The 14,534-nt window shown below is 30.5% G+C and overlaps 2 protein-coding genes across 4 annotated transcripts in view; both read left to right on the top strand.

Moving 5' to 3' along the window:
- Window positions 1-14,534, top strand: part of LOC140873370 (18 kDa seed maturation protein-like) — a 90,940-nt gene that overhangs the window by 33,536 nt on the left and 42,870 nt on the right. The window lies entirely within an intron of this gene.
- On the top strand, window positions 10,285-13,102 carry LOC140873217 (squamosa promoter-binding-like protein 9). Of its 3 annotated transcripts, none has more exons than XM_073276258.1 (4): window positions 10,285-10,421; window positions 10,548-10,923; window positions 12,046-12,185; window positions 12,321-13,102. In XM_073276258.1, the coding sequence occupies exons 2-4, from the start codon at window positions 10,580-10,582 to the stop codon at window positions 12,899-12,901; spliced, it is 1,065 nt and encodes a 354-aa protein (XP_073132359.1). In that variant the 5' UTR covers window positions 10,285-10,421; window positions 10,548-10,579; the 3' UTR covers window positions 12,902-13,102. The 3 variants fall into 3 exon arrangements, with proteins under 3 accessions (XP_073132359.1, XP_073132361.1, XP_073132360.1); XM_073276260.1 differs by having other exon boundaries at window positions 10,317-10,416; XM_073276259.1 differs by lacking the exon at window positions 10,285-10,421 and having other exon boundaries at window positions 10,476-10,923.

The following is a 14,534-nucleotide window of genomic DNA, read 5'->3' as shown; positions in this document are numbered from 1 at the left end:
AGGTTGCACATAAAACAGATTCAGATGTTGTCACTAGGTGTTGACAACATCTTCAATAACACCTTGATTAACATGCATCAGAATTTTTGAAAGAAATGAATAAAATAGATAAGCAACCAAACAAATCAGACTCAAATATTTAAGCAAGAGTATAAAATACTCTTGCAGCGCCTCAGGGCAAAACTTTCACTAGAAAATAATCAAAGAGTTTTACAAACCCTAAAACTAGTGAATTATTGTAAAAATCAATTTTCTCAAAGCATGTGAAAAAATAAAGAATAAATAAAAACAACTCCCTTAAAAGTCTACTAAAAGTAGAACAATAAAACCGAATAAGGAGTTGGTTCTGATTGCCGAAATATGAGAACAACAAAAGGTCTTTCGACCAACACTTTTGCAAGTGTAAAGTACTCCAAGTGTTCTGGAAAAACTTCACGACAATACAGAAATGCAACAACCACTGTTGTGCTATCTTCGATCTTCTTCTTCAATTCAGAGCTCTTGATTTCTCGTGAATGTATCTCTGAATTGTCTATATGAAGCTCTGTGGTGCGCTCTCTCTATCTCGCTCAAACTCTCTATTTCTGTACACCACGTTCTGCTCTCTCTCATTTTTCTCCAAGCCCCTTGATCTCTACGTTCTTTCTTCTATTTAAGCGTGTCAACTTATCTCCAAAAAGTTTTGATCCTTTTTCCTTAATTCAAACTTGAATCTGCAATGATAAGGAAACAAAGATAAGTTAGGAGATAGATATATATTATAATAAGTCCAAATATATCTCCTACCAGAAATATCAAACAACTAAATCTAGATAATTAATATAAGATAATTCGTATCACAATTAAACGCAACAATCTTATTTTAAATATAGGAAAATTATATTATATCCCTTCCATTCAAAAAAAATCCTAATTTAAAATAAACTATTAATCCAAGAAACCATATTTTAAATCTATGAATATTATTTTATCTCAATTCAAATAAAAAATATTCCTAGTTTAAAATATATCAAGCATAAAGATAGAAAACACAATATTAACTAACAATCCTAGAAAGGCAAAACACAATATTATAATATTTCAAAATATGGAAATATATCAAGGAATAATTATCCTTTCACTAATCATAAATCAAATGCTTTACGATTTACCACATTAATTATATAACATATAAATTATTCTCATGATGTATAAAAATACGTGTGTAACTAATATTTTGCACCAACATTTTTTAGATGATGTTATTTTTCTAAGATTCAGATAAAATCCCCCACTAATCATAGGACAACGTTTCATTGTTCAATTGTGAAAGCTCTCGACCCTCCTCACGAACATGATCGATAATTCGGAATTTCAAAAAAAAAAAATTTGAATAACATCAAATCATATAGTATGTTATATGTAGTGCAAATTGCTCAAAAATCCCCAATGCAAACATGTTTTGCTCTGCACTCTCTAGCCATTTTTTTGTACCACATTTTTTGTTAATTTGTACTACATTTTTAATGGTTTTATACCACATCTTGTATTGTTTTGTACCATATTTTTTGTTAATTTGTACCACATCTTTTATGGTTTTATACCACATCTTGTATTGTTTTGTACCACATTTTATGACTAGAGACCCCAAAGTAAAACATGTTTGCATTTGGGGATTTTTTAGCAAATTGCCCTTATATATAAGCCAACGTTTGTATATTAATTCTAACCTCACAAAAAAATATTTTGCTTGTCAAAATCTCATTATACATTGAATATAAAATCTTAAGATATAATAACAATAAATCACGCTCATATAACTGATAAATATAGATGTACGATGTACTGTGTCATTATTCTATATATTAAAAAAAAAAAAACAATTTTCCTCACTTATTGTGGCGATCCCCTTTAATAATTTCCAAAATGACCAATAGACTGTGTATAGACTTATAGAGGGCATAGAGCTGCCAAATTTAGAATCTATTCCTACCATTACAGGTTAAAAGTCATGCTCTGGTTGTAGCACCAGGCCTCTTCTCCAGCTCAAACTAAATAATGTATGAATAATCGAACTCCATTTTCTGTGGCTTTAGGTTTTTCGTACACAATATCCTTCGATTTTCATAGCATTAGTTGTCCACTACGTCATGTAATTAACTAGAATCTTAAAATTTAAATTTTGCTTCAATTCAAGAAAATAAATAAAGTAGTAAAATATTATTTGTAGCAAGTACTTATTAATCGTTAGAAGTGTCACATACATAGTCGAATTCTACGTACGTTGTGTGTGGAGTAGCCGCATGACAACTTTATTTTTGCAAAATTTTTACCAGACCATTGACAAAATATACACAAATCACGAGTTGATAAAGACGGAATGAAAAAAATACATTGGGATGATCGATCTTTTTTTTTTATGTGCCTAAATTGTTACACTTAAATGTTTAATTAATGTTATCACGAAAACTCTTATATATGTTCTGATATCACGAGTTAATTTTGTGAAACGAATCTTCTGTTCAACTCAACTCATAAAAAAATGACTTATTATGCCAGAAATAATGAGATTAGAGTGGATTTTTTGAGACGTTTTCTCGCAACACGGTGTATTCTAATGTTATCGTGTACTATTCATTTAGTAACATAACTTTATGTGCTCCACACAAGGAGGCCATGAAGAAATTGATGGTTTCTTGTTGGTGATACGTAAACATAACAGTACATTAATCATTGGCTCCCAATTTTCAAATATTTGGCAACTTGCCAATTTAAAGAAGATTAGATTAATAATCGATCAAAATCGTGGGATCTAATTATAGGTCGACCCAACAATATATAATCACTCTTAGTCTTAATTATGTAATAACTAACACATCGCAATTGTCAAATGTTGCCCATTCCCCAACTCTTCTATGATTCGTTGTAGGGACGGACTTTGTGGAAGTCTAGTCATAGTTAGAATTTAGGGTTCCATAAATTTTATTTGCATCCACGAAAATATATGCATTTGTATAATTCAGTGTCACGATATCATCTTCAATCATGAACGCCGTAAAAAAATATTTTGGATTAGGGAACGACACCGACACAGACATCGAGAACAAGAGTGTTTGTCAATAAATTTTTATTTACTAGAAAACGTGCACGTGCGTTGCACGTGGGGAAACACGTGTGATTGAGTAATTAAAATTCGAAACAAAACTAAAACAAAAACTCTAGTAAGACAATCTTACGAGCCAACTTTGTAAAATTAATTTCTTATTTAGATCACATCAGAAAAATTATTAATTTTAATGTCAAAAATATTATTTTTATTTTTAAATATGAGCAAGATTGAGCGGTCTAAAGGATAAAAATCATTTAGATCGTCTCACAAGAGACCTACTATAAAATTAATTAACTCAACAAAAGATAACAACAATAATATTAAATTTCAACATTTAATGTTTGGTGTCACGACCCGGGCCCAGGCCCGCGCTTACACGACTGCACAAGGAGCCTCTATAGCAACTATTTCGTAGTCGTCCTCGCTTTACGAAAATGATTAACCAAAGTTGGTATAGAAGCGCATTGTAGCTCATTTTAAAGCTTTTATTTTCTCATATGGGACAGGGGTATCGTAATCATCTTTCCTTCAGAACAAGAACACGGCGTCCTCGCACTAACTGATCCACCAGCACCAAGAATCTAGAGGTGACTCCTTTAGGTTCAAGAGATGGCTCCCACGCACGAAGCACTTTACCCCGTATAGCACTTATTTCCCATGGTTCCTGCAGGTGACCGGCTCTGTTACCAATTATGTTACGCGTCGGACCTATGTCCGCGCTTGCGCGACTACACAATATGCCCTATAAAAACTATTTTTTATTCGTTCTCGCTTTAATTAAAATTATTAACCCAAGTTGCTATAGAAGTCCATTGTAGCCCATTTTAAACTAATTTTAAAGCTTTCATTTTTGCTATGTGGGGCAGGGGTCTCACATTTGGTCTACCTTAAATCGTAGTTCCTCAAAATTTTATAACTCTTAATTAGTTCTGGCTTTTTGGTTATTTTTTATTTCATTATTGTAATTGTAGTAATCTTGAGAGGTTTTGGTTTAGTCTCCCTCTCTTTCATGTATTTATGTTTTCTTCATCAATAAACGGGTAGGGGTTTGTCTAACTCCTCGCCACAACAGACGGCTTTTGGAAAAAAATTAATTCATGTTAAATACTCATATTAACCAATTTAGATAAAATATGTTTTTTTAAAAAAAATTAAAAGATTTTAACTTCTAAATTCTTACAAATATCTATTTTATCGTACCATTTTCTTTTGTCATATTCTTATTGTAATGATCTTTTACCATATTTTATTAAAGTAATTTATACATGTAAATCAGAAGAAAACATTTTTTGGAAAAAATGATTACAAATTAGAAACTATAAAATATCATATCAAAACAATATTTTATTGTGTTTTATTTACGTAATTTATAAATAAAAATCACAACAAATATTGGTTGCAAAAATTTTTAATTTAAACATATAAGTTAACATAGAATTGAGATTCTCATACCTAAGTACATGCAACGGAGTTTCCAGAGTTATTTAGTCAATATTTGAGTGTTTCTAGCCATATTATCGAGGGATATCAAGAAACAGTGTGCTACTGAGGTCATAACGAAACTGTGCTCATTTGTGGAGCTTTCGACTTCTACGAATTAACGACAGATAAAAGATAGTTTCGTATACTTAATAGTTATTGAGAGTATCTAATTGATGAATAGAGACTTTTAGATTAAAAAAATAGTGTTATAAAGTTCACTTATCTTTAGGATGAGACTTTATAGACTCTGTACTACTAAACCGACTTTTTAGAGATACGTAAGTATTGACTGAGATATATGTGAGATGATGCATGATTATCCATAATGTATATATGAATATGTATTAATCACGTTGAGCCTAATATAACTTGAGATAGTAAGTTGAGTAGGGTCGCTCAGCTTTTGTTTCTTTATTACCGTGTGACATCTACTGGATCCATAGAACATCGTGTGTGGTACTTATCTAGGACAGAGTAGGTCGAAGAGCACGCTCAGTATTTGTGGTATCCAATGAATTTTTGGAACACCGACCTCATACTGGTGTTCTTACAGTCTAAACATGAGTTCCAATTTTTTAATCCCGATTAACCAAATGAGTCCTTGCATGTAAACATGTGTCCTCATACATTGCGTACTTGGAAATTTTACTCACGTTCTTGATTCTATCATGGATACCACATTCAATGGTGCAACTTACAAGTGGTTCAGACAGAATGTGAATCAATCTTCAGTCAATTACCATGAACTAAGCGTATAGGGCACCACTGGTTTTAGTTTCAGGACATTTCTATTCTTTTATTGTAATTTGATTGTAATATTATATGATTAATTCTCAATTTTTTTGTTATGTTCAATTATTTATATATGAATAATTTAATTAAATTAATTACATGTTTATCGAATTCTAGTAGTGGATTTCAGACATGAAGAACATACGTTAGAGTAATTAGATTTGAAAGAAAATTAAGAGAACAACTCATGCAAAACAAACTCATAAGTGTTTTATGAGATATATTTCTTATTTAGGTCAAATATAAAAAATTATTGACTTAACGGAAGATAAAGATATGTGAAATCATTTCACAAAATACCTACTCAAAAATTAATTAACTTAACAGAAGATAATGAAAATATATAGCATTACATTTCAAAATTCATGTTAATTACTCATATGTGAATAATTTGAAAAAAAATTATTTTTAAAAAAAATTAAAACATTGGAATACACAATTTTTTTCTCATATTTGATTTTATCGTATCATTTTCTTTTGTCATATTCTTATCGCAATGATTTATCATCATGTTTTATTAAAATAATTTATAAATATAATATACAAGAAAACGTTGGTCGGAAAAAATTATTACAAATTATAAAATTAAAAACTCTAAAAAATATATCAAAATTATCTTTTATTTTGTTTTATTTAATTAATTTATAAGTAATATCATAAAAATATTATTTTCAAAAAAATTTGATTTAAACACATAAGTTTAAATAGACACGAGATTCTTTTCTAAGTATAGCAGAGTTTCCTAAGTCATTCAGTTTATATTTAAGTGTTTATAACCATATTATCGAGGGCTAGCAAAGAGCAGTGTGCTACCGAGTTTGTATTGAAATTGTGATTTACACGATTAAATTAATTTGTAAAATTAAACTAAAAAATTATGGGTTCCAAAAAAATTTATTTGAAACTTAAATTTTAGTTAACAACCACAAATATAGAGATAAAAAAAGAATACAAATGCATGAAAAAAAAACAAATAGTTCACAATAATTTTCACCATGTTTTATAAGAGTATTGTATAAACATAAATCATATAAATTAAATTAATTAGAAAAAACAAAAAGAAATCTCATTAATTAAAGTCATTAAACAAACAAGAGTATATTTATAAACTCACAATAGAATTTACATATTTATATATAAAAATTAAAAATTTATTTTAAAAAATAAGTTTTAGCAAACAACCACTACTAAAAATATAAGAAATAATAATTGAAATGGAAAAATAAATAGCTTACAACAATTTTTTAAATTAACATGTTTTATGCAAGTAATGTTTGATCATAAACTATAGGAAAAATTGATTTTTTGGTCTTGTATGTTTGTCACTTTGCGATTTCAGTTTTTTATATTTTTAAATTTCAGTTTTAGTCCGCTGTCTTTATTTTTTGGCAATTTTAGTCCTTTTTCGATGTGGCGCTGACGTGGCACCAATTCAGTGCTGATGTGGAGCTGACGTGTACAATGTCACGTAAGCATTTTCGAATAAAAAGGATCGAAATTTCCAAAAATCGAATCATGCAGGACTAAAACTGAAATATGAAAACATAGATGACCAAAATCGCAAAGTGACAAACATACAGGACCAAATTTGCAGTTTTCCCTAAACTATATAACTTAAATTCATTATAAAGTAATAAAGAAAGCTCATTAATTAAATTTATTAAACACACAAGAGCAACCATGTAATATTTGTAAATTCACAATATAACTTACATATTTACATATTTATTATATATATATATATAATATAATAATAATTAATATTTGAAAACATACTTTTTAGCAAACAACCACTACTAAAGAGGTAAGAAATAATGATTTAAATCAGAAAATAAATAGCTTACAATTTTTTTCATCATGTTTTATGCAAGTAATTTTTAAACATAAACTATATAACTTAAATTGATTAGAAAGCAATAAAGAAAAAAAATAACTAACAATAATTTTTTCACCATTTTTATACAAGTAATGTATAAAAATAAACCATATAAATTAAATTAATTATAAAGCCAAAAAGAAACACATTAATTAAAGTCATTAAACAAACAAAAGGATGTTTGTAAATTCATAATAAAACTTGCATAATTATGTATATAAATAAAAATTAATATTTGAAATCATAAATTTTAGCTAACAATCACAACTAAAGAAATAATATAAGAAATATGAAATGAAATGAGAAAAAAAATAGCTCAATAATTCTTTCATCATGTTTTATGTAAGTAATGTTTAAATATAAACTATATAATTAAATTCATTAGAAATTAATAAAAAAAAACTCATTAATTAGTGTCATTAAACACACAAGTATAACAATATAAATTCACAAAGAAACCTACATATTTATAATAGAATAGATTTTTATACAAGTAATGTATAAAAATAAACCATATAAATCACAACTAAAGAGATAATATAAGAAATATGAAATGAAATGAGAAAAAAATAGCTCAATAATTCTTTCATCATGTTTTATGTAAGTAATGTTTAAATATAAACTATATAATTAAATTCATTAGAAATTAATAAAAAAAACTCATTAATTAATGTTTTATGTAAGTAATGTTTAAATATAAACTATATAATTAAATTCATAAGAAATTAATAAAAAAAACTCATTAATTAGTGTCATTAAACACACAAGGACAACAATGTAAATTCACAATGAAACCTACATATTTATAATAGTTTATAATAGAATAGATAAGTAATGTTTAAATATAAACTATATAATTAAATTCATTAGAAATTAATAAAAAAAATAATTAGTGTCATTAAACACAAAGGACAACAATGTAAATTCACAATGAAATCTACATATTTATAATAGAAATAGATAGATTAACAAAAGATTACAATAATTTTAGACCAAAACCGACTCTCAATCAATTTGGTTGGATCTAATTTAGCCTACTTTTACACCACCTGAAAAAGATTTCCAATCTATGGGGATCTATCTAATTCTCCGAACTAATTTACTCTACTTTTACACCACCTGAAAAATATTTCCAATGGGGGAAAAATTTCAGACTGTGGAGAACATATGAGGAAGATGAATAAATTGTTTTCCATAACATATATAACATAAATATAAATAAAGTACAATTTGGTTTAAACTGCCTTTTCAGTTACCATGTTTAGAAAATTAACCCTGACAAAATGAGTGCACCGTACGATTAAGCACCTCTTATATATATACACCCAAAAGCACAATAATTTATTCCTAAAAAAAATAATTAAAAAAATCAAACACACGCACATAATCATTTCTATAAAATGTATTAGTACATTATTGCAGCGTCTTAAGATTCACAGTTTTGTCACAAAAAATTATTCTATAAGCTCCCTCCAATAAATATACTATGATGTATAGATGTCGCCAAAATCAAACCAATCAAACTTAAGAAAAAAAGAGACAAATGATATAAATATAAAAAACAATAATTAACAAATATGGATCGGGTTCTATAATTTAAAATAATATTTGAGTTTTTGTGTGAAATAAATCACAGATGAAAAATAATTAGTTAAGATAAATAATTACTTAATTAAAAAATATCATCAAACCATGCAAGTTACATTATCAATAAAAAACGTGCATTGCTCTGATTTTTCATATTAAAAAAAAATTAGTTGACTATAAATTCAATTTTTTCTTTACTAATTACTCTATTAAATGCCCCCCAACCCTCGCAATAGACTCGACTGTGCACGATAATAGTGGCCTATGTTAAATTTTTTAAAGCTTCAAACACATTTTAATTTTTTCATATTGGCTTCAAAAATTTTAAATATGATAAATGTATGCTCAAATAAGTTAAATTTCTCACACCACTTCGTTTATGTCACACTCAAATTTGTTTTATTTAATGGTTTATTCACCAAAACTAATTTGTATGCAATTAATCAAATCACCATACTCATGTTTCAATTTTACATCCAAACTCACATATTATTGGAATGCTCATATCATAGTTTAAAGTATGCACGCAGAGATAACGATTCAACCGATCGATGATTCCGATATTATTTGGTAATATTTGATTGGATAATTAGCTAAAACTAGTTCTCGTAAATTAAAAGAGAAACAACTCATCATCTATTTTTCATATGAACCAAGTATTATAAAATAATTTTTATCTAAAAATTATAGTACATTAAAATAAATAATAGTTTTCTTGTAAAACGATCTCACAAATATGTATTTATAAGAACTGTCAACTCGGACTTTTTGTTGGAAAAAATGTGAATGAATTAAATTAATTGAGAAAAAGCTTGTCTTACATTGAAAGATTTCCAATATGTTTCACTCTTTAATTAGTCTAACGCGCAGGTTTGTGCGCTCGAGCGCGCCTTCCGTTTGGTCAGGCAGTGAGCAATATCTTCCGTTTGGCAAGGTAGTGAGCAACGAAATTTTGCGCGGTCGAGCGCGCCATATGTGTTCTCCGAAAAGGTGTGACCTTTTTTGGGCTTTTTTAGCATTGAGTTGCTTCTTTCGACTAAAGGACACGTTCTTTGGACATCATTAATATAAATAAACTGATTAAGTCTGCAAAAACGGAGATGATACAACACTTAACATGAAAAAAAAATCATGTTTCTACAATTCCTCTTTTTTCTCAAAAGAAAGTTGCTGCATATTTTTGTTCGCTGAAGTTCGAGATATTTTTTGTGCTGCTATATCTTGTTCGTTTGTCGTTGTATCTTAGAAACGATTGTTGTCAACGTTTAATACTAATAACGGACAATTTCGTCTTGCGAAAAAAGAAAATCTCTCTCCTCGACTATTTCACCGTTTGCTGTTGCCGTGTTGTTCCTATTTGTTCATACTTCGGAATACTTTCCTATTACACTTTTGACATAAACTAATACTTCTATGATTATAAATAGCTCTTGTAATATAAGATAGCTTAAAGAATAACCTTAAAAAAAAGGTTGCACCAAAAAATACAATCCGAATCCTCCTTTGCATTATTCTGCTCTGCTCTCCCATATATATTTATAAATGAGCCTCTCCTGCACTTAAATCTACAGAGCTGGCGTTATGGCCCATTGTCAGGTCTCTACTTTTTACCACTACACACACTCACCCACATGCCAACAAATTTGATGTATAAGTATAATTATATTGGTTTGCTTCCTGCTTAAATAGTGCATGTGACTTTCATTTGAATTCATTGAACAGTGATGGATGGGTTGTAGACGACAGGAATTGAAATGGGTGATTCAGTTTCTTCTTCCTCCTCCGTTTCTGGTGGGTCAAATTCTTTGAATGGCTTGAACTTTGGCAAGAAAATCTACTTTGAAGATGTGGGTGCTTCCGGTTTGCAGCCCAAAACCGGCGGTGGATCGGCGCCGCCTCCGCCGTCCCCGGCGAAGAAGGGGCGGACTGGGTCGGTGAATGGCGGTGCGCCGCCGAGGTGCCAGGTTGAGGGGTGTAATGTAGATCTAAGTGATGTTAAGGCTTACTATTCAAGGCACAAGGTTTGTGGTGTGCATTCCAAGTCTTTAAATGTCATTGTTGCTGGCCTTGAGCAAAGATTTTGCCAGCAGTGCAGCAGGTCTGTTTTTTTTTTTTTTTGTTGTTGATCTTTCTATTAATTATATTTTAAAGATTCGTTTTTTTTTTTTTTGGTTGAGGAATTAAAGATTCGCTTTTGATTTATATATAATTAGTCACACGCATGAGTAAGCACATGTATTAACATAATTTATTCCCTTTATCAATCCCTTCTTTTTTTGGGTTTCATAGTGTTTTATGAGTGCGAGTTGTATATCTTAGTTTGGTTAGGTGTTATGATAGGTGTGTTTGATGAATTGTGCCAATGAAGTGTTTGGATAAGTCGTTGATACTGTATGAGGTCTCCTTTTCATTTCCTTGTCTCGAGGCATTTGGTAAATTCATATTGGATTTTGATTGTGAAGACGGACAACTGGAGATTTAGGATGGTCGGGGGCCAAACTTAGCATTGTTAAAAAGTTGAATTTGAAATCTGGAAAAAATTATCTATTTGGATTAGTTTGGTTTTAGTTGGCCTTAGGTTATTTCATGAAGTTGTACATGGGATAGATATTTCAAATTGCAGTAGTGTAAAGACGAAATATATTGGTTTATGTTGCTTGGACTGTGAACATGTTGGTCTTGTCCTGATTCTTGTGGTATCTTAGTTGATTCGCAGTTTCTTTAGTGCCTAATGTGGCTTGTTGTAAGCAATTTGTGGGAACGTGCTAATTCTCTTTCCAGTGTTATACAGTTGGTGAGTTATCCATCGTCTTGTGAAAAATGTAATTCTTGCATTTGACATGTAATCACGCATCTTTGTCTGGGTGTGAACAAATTTGTGTTGAGGCTGCTGGAAAGGGCAATCTGCAGCTGGCCCCTAAGTTTGAAATGTCCCGAGAACACTGAGTTAAGAATTGTTGGAAATGATGTGGGAAGGGCCGTAAATTCTATAAAAAAAATCCTATTACATGTTATTGAAGGAACGTTTCTCTTTCGTGCCCAAATAATTCATGACTGTGGCGACAATTAGCCCTTTCATTTTAAGAGAGCAGATGTGGAACCAGAGGGATCATGTTCCAGATTGCAAATAATATGGGAAGCAAGACTCGTTACATCTATATTAACACAGCGATTTATCGTTGATGCTACATTATTGTCTCTTAAGCTAGTTTTTCTCCAGGTTTCATCAGTTGCCTGAATTTGATCAAGAAAAAAGAAGCTGCCGCAGACGCCTTGCTGGCCACAACGAGCGTCGCCGGAAACCACAGCCAGGATCTTTATTCTCCCCTCGCTATGGGAGTCTTTCTTCGTCTATGTCGGGTTAGAGTCAGTCAGACATAATCGTTTGGATCATTTTCTTGAACGATGTTATGGTTTCTGTCATACTAATTAATGTTAATGTCATGGGTCTTTTATTAACACCGAGCGGACTCCACTTTTCATTTTGCATGACAGGGAATCATAGCAAACGTGGAAGCTTTACTGTCGACTTCACCTCATACCCAAGTCTCACCGGACGAGAATCCTGGCCAATCACTCCGACATCTGAAAGAGCATTTGGGAATCAACCTCCATGGCAGAGCAACCCACCAAACTATCTACCAGATCTTCTGCAAGGTTCCACGACTAGGCCTAATCATACCGGCGCCGTTGGAGTATCTTCTGAAGTATGTTTCGATGGAGCCTCGAACTCCAGCAGTGCTCTCTCTCTTCTGTCAAATCAGCCCTGGGACTCCAGCGCCAGACCCCTGAATCTTGGGATTAACAACTTCCTTGGTACCAATATCTGCACACCAACAGCTCATCCACCGATCGACCAATATGCATGCCCGTTGTGGAGTTTCAAGGGTGATCATGCTAACGACACCCTGCACGAGATGCCTCCCGATCTGGGATTAGGACAGATTTATCAATCTTCTAATAATCAGTACGTCGGAGAGCTGGGACTGGCTCAACAAGGTGGAGAACGGTTTCATGAACTGGAACACTCGAGGGGCTATGATTCCTCAGGTCAGCACTTGAACTGGTCGATTTGAGATCTCGTGTTCTAATTATCCTGCAATCTTGTTTTCATCAACTAGCAACAATGCTGTTTCTTGCATTTGGGGTGGTGTTTGTTCGTCTGAAACTTGAGACTTCGGTGCGTAGTTTGGCGCACGTATGTTAGCCAAGGCCCCATCGAATTATGACTCTTGTGTGGTTCTGCTATAAATAAAATGGACTGTCGATTTGGTTTAGTCATCAAGTTGCATTTGGGTGGTGTTTGGACTACATGTTTTGAAATTCATTTCTTAAATCATTCCTCAAATCAAATATGTTAATTCAAACGCAATCTCAACGCCTCAAGAATATTGGAATCATGTGGCTTACCACATGTTTTATTTTTAGGGTCAGTGAGATGCTATATTATTCATGAAAATTTTCTATCTTTTTAGATTCTTATTTTGACCAAATTATCTTTTTAGATTCTTATTTTGACCAAATTATTTAGGGTGATTCTTGTCCTGCATGGTGTAGAGAAAAATCGAATATTTGTGGAGCTCAAGCCAAATTAGCTTTCTAAATCAATCTATCACCATAATTATTACACAGAAACCACCAGGCAAATCGAACCAGAAAATTTTGAAGAATACTTTTTCGGAACATTAATTGAAGATTGGGCTTGTTGTGGGTTTAATTTTACTTTCAATGATATAAAAATCATATATAAATATAAGTATCGTTATCACATAAACTTAGATTAATTTAATAATATCATATCAGCAACATATAACTTTTTTTTCTTTTTGGGTATAATATTTATAAAAATTTAACTTGGTTTGTTGATTTATAAATTATAATCAAAACCTAATGTATGGACCATGGCCATGGGTACAATTTAAAATTTGAATTGGTAAATAACAAAAACCATATCCACTAGTTTTTTTTCTCCCTTTTAAGTGATTAGTAAGAAACACGTGCTACGCACGTGAAAACACTTTGTTTGTTTCAAGTTAGGTATTTGATTGAATAAAAAATGATGTTATGTCAATTTTTTGGAAATGGAACAATAGTTAGACAAATATAGCTAACGATATCCATAAATTAATTATTTTTTTAAAAAAATTATTATTTTTAAAAAATATTCATGACTTACAATTCTTGATTTTTTTATTGTTTATTTGTCTCTTTCTCTCGATGATGTTGTTGGCATACCAATTTTTTTATTATCTTAAAGTTCGATGCCTATGATGTGTTGGTCACCAATGATCTCTGAGTTTTTCTTATTTTGGCATCAATATATTGAATTTTATATTACGGTAGTTGAGTTCAAATAATTAATGTATTTATATCATTATTTTTTTATTCTATAATTTACATACAATTGATTTTAAATAGTGACATGTTCTTTATATGTTGCCAAACGTTGTATGAATTTCAAATTTTTATTAACATCACTATTTAATTCACATTATTTCAAGAAGAGTGATTAAATTCGATATACACAAATAATAAACCATACCATAATGTATTTTCTTTGCTTCGTTACATCTTGTGTTTGACAAACTATACTTATAAATATTGGGTACAATTAAAGATAAAACAAATTACAGGTGAAAATTTTTGTAGATATGAATATAATCACGAATACATTTTATATATTTATGAAAAATTTTATAGATATGAATA

The sequence above is a fragment of the Henckelia pumila genome, unplaced genomic scaffold, assembly GCF_033568475.1.
Source record: "Henckelia pumila isolate YLH828 unplaced genomic scaffold, ASM3356847v2 CTG_525:::fragment_3, whole genome shotgun sequence".
Classification (NCBI taxonomy): domain Eukaryota; kingdom Viridiplantae; phylum Streptophyta; class Magnoliopsida; order Lamiales; family Gesneriaceae; genus Henckelia; species Henckelia pumila.
Note: the sequence above shows the minus strand (reverse complement) of the source record. Positions and strands in the feature narration are given on the sequence as shown.

Bases quoted from the DNA above. Each gene is read 5' to 3' on its own strand.
- LOC140873217 (XM_073276258.1), top strand. From the start codon at position 10,580: ATGGGTGATTCAGTTTCTTCTTCCTCCTCCGTTTCTGGTGGGTCAAAT. The intron at 10,924-12,045 runs GTCTGTTTTTTT...GTTTTTCTCCAG, and splicing joins TTTTGCCAGCAGTGCAGCAG to GTTTCATCAGTTGCCTGAAT. The intron at 12,186-12,320 runs GTTAGAGTCAGT...TTTGCATGACAG, and splicing joins TCTTTCTTCGTCTATGTCGG to GGAATCATAGCAAACGTGGA.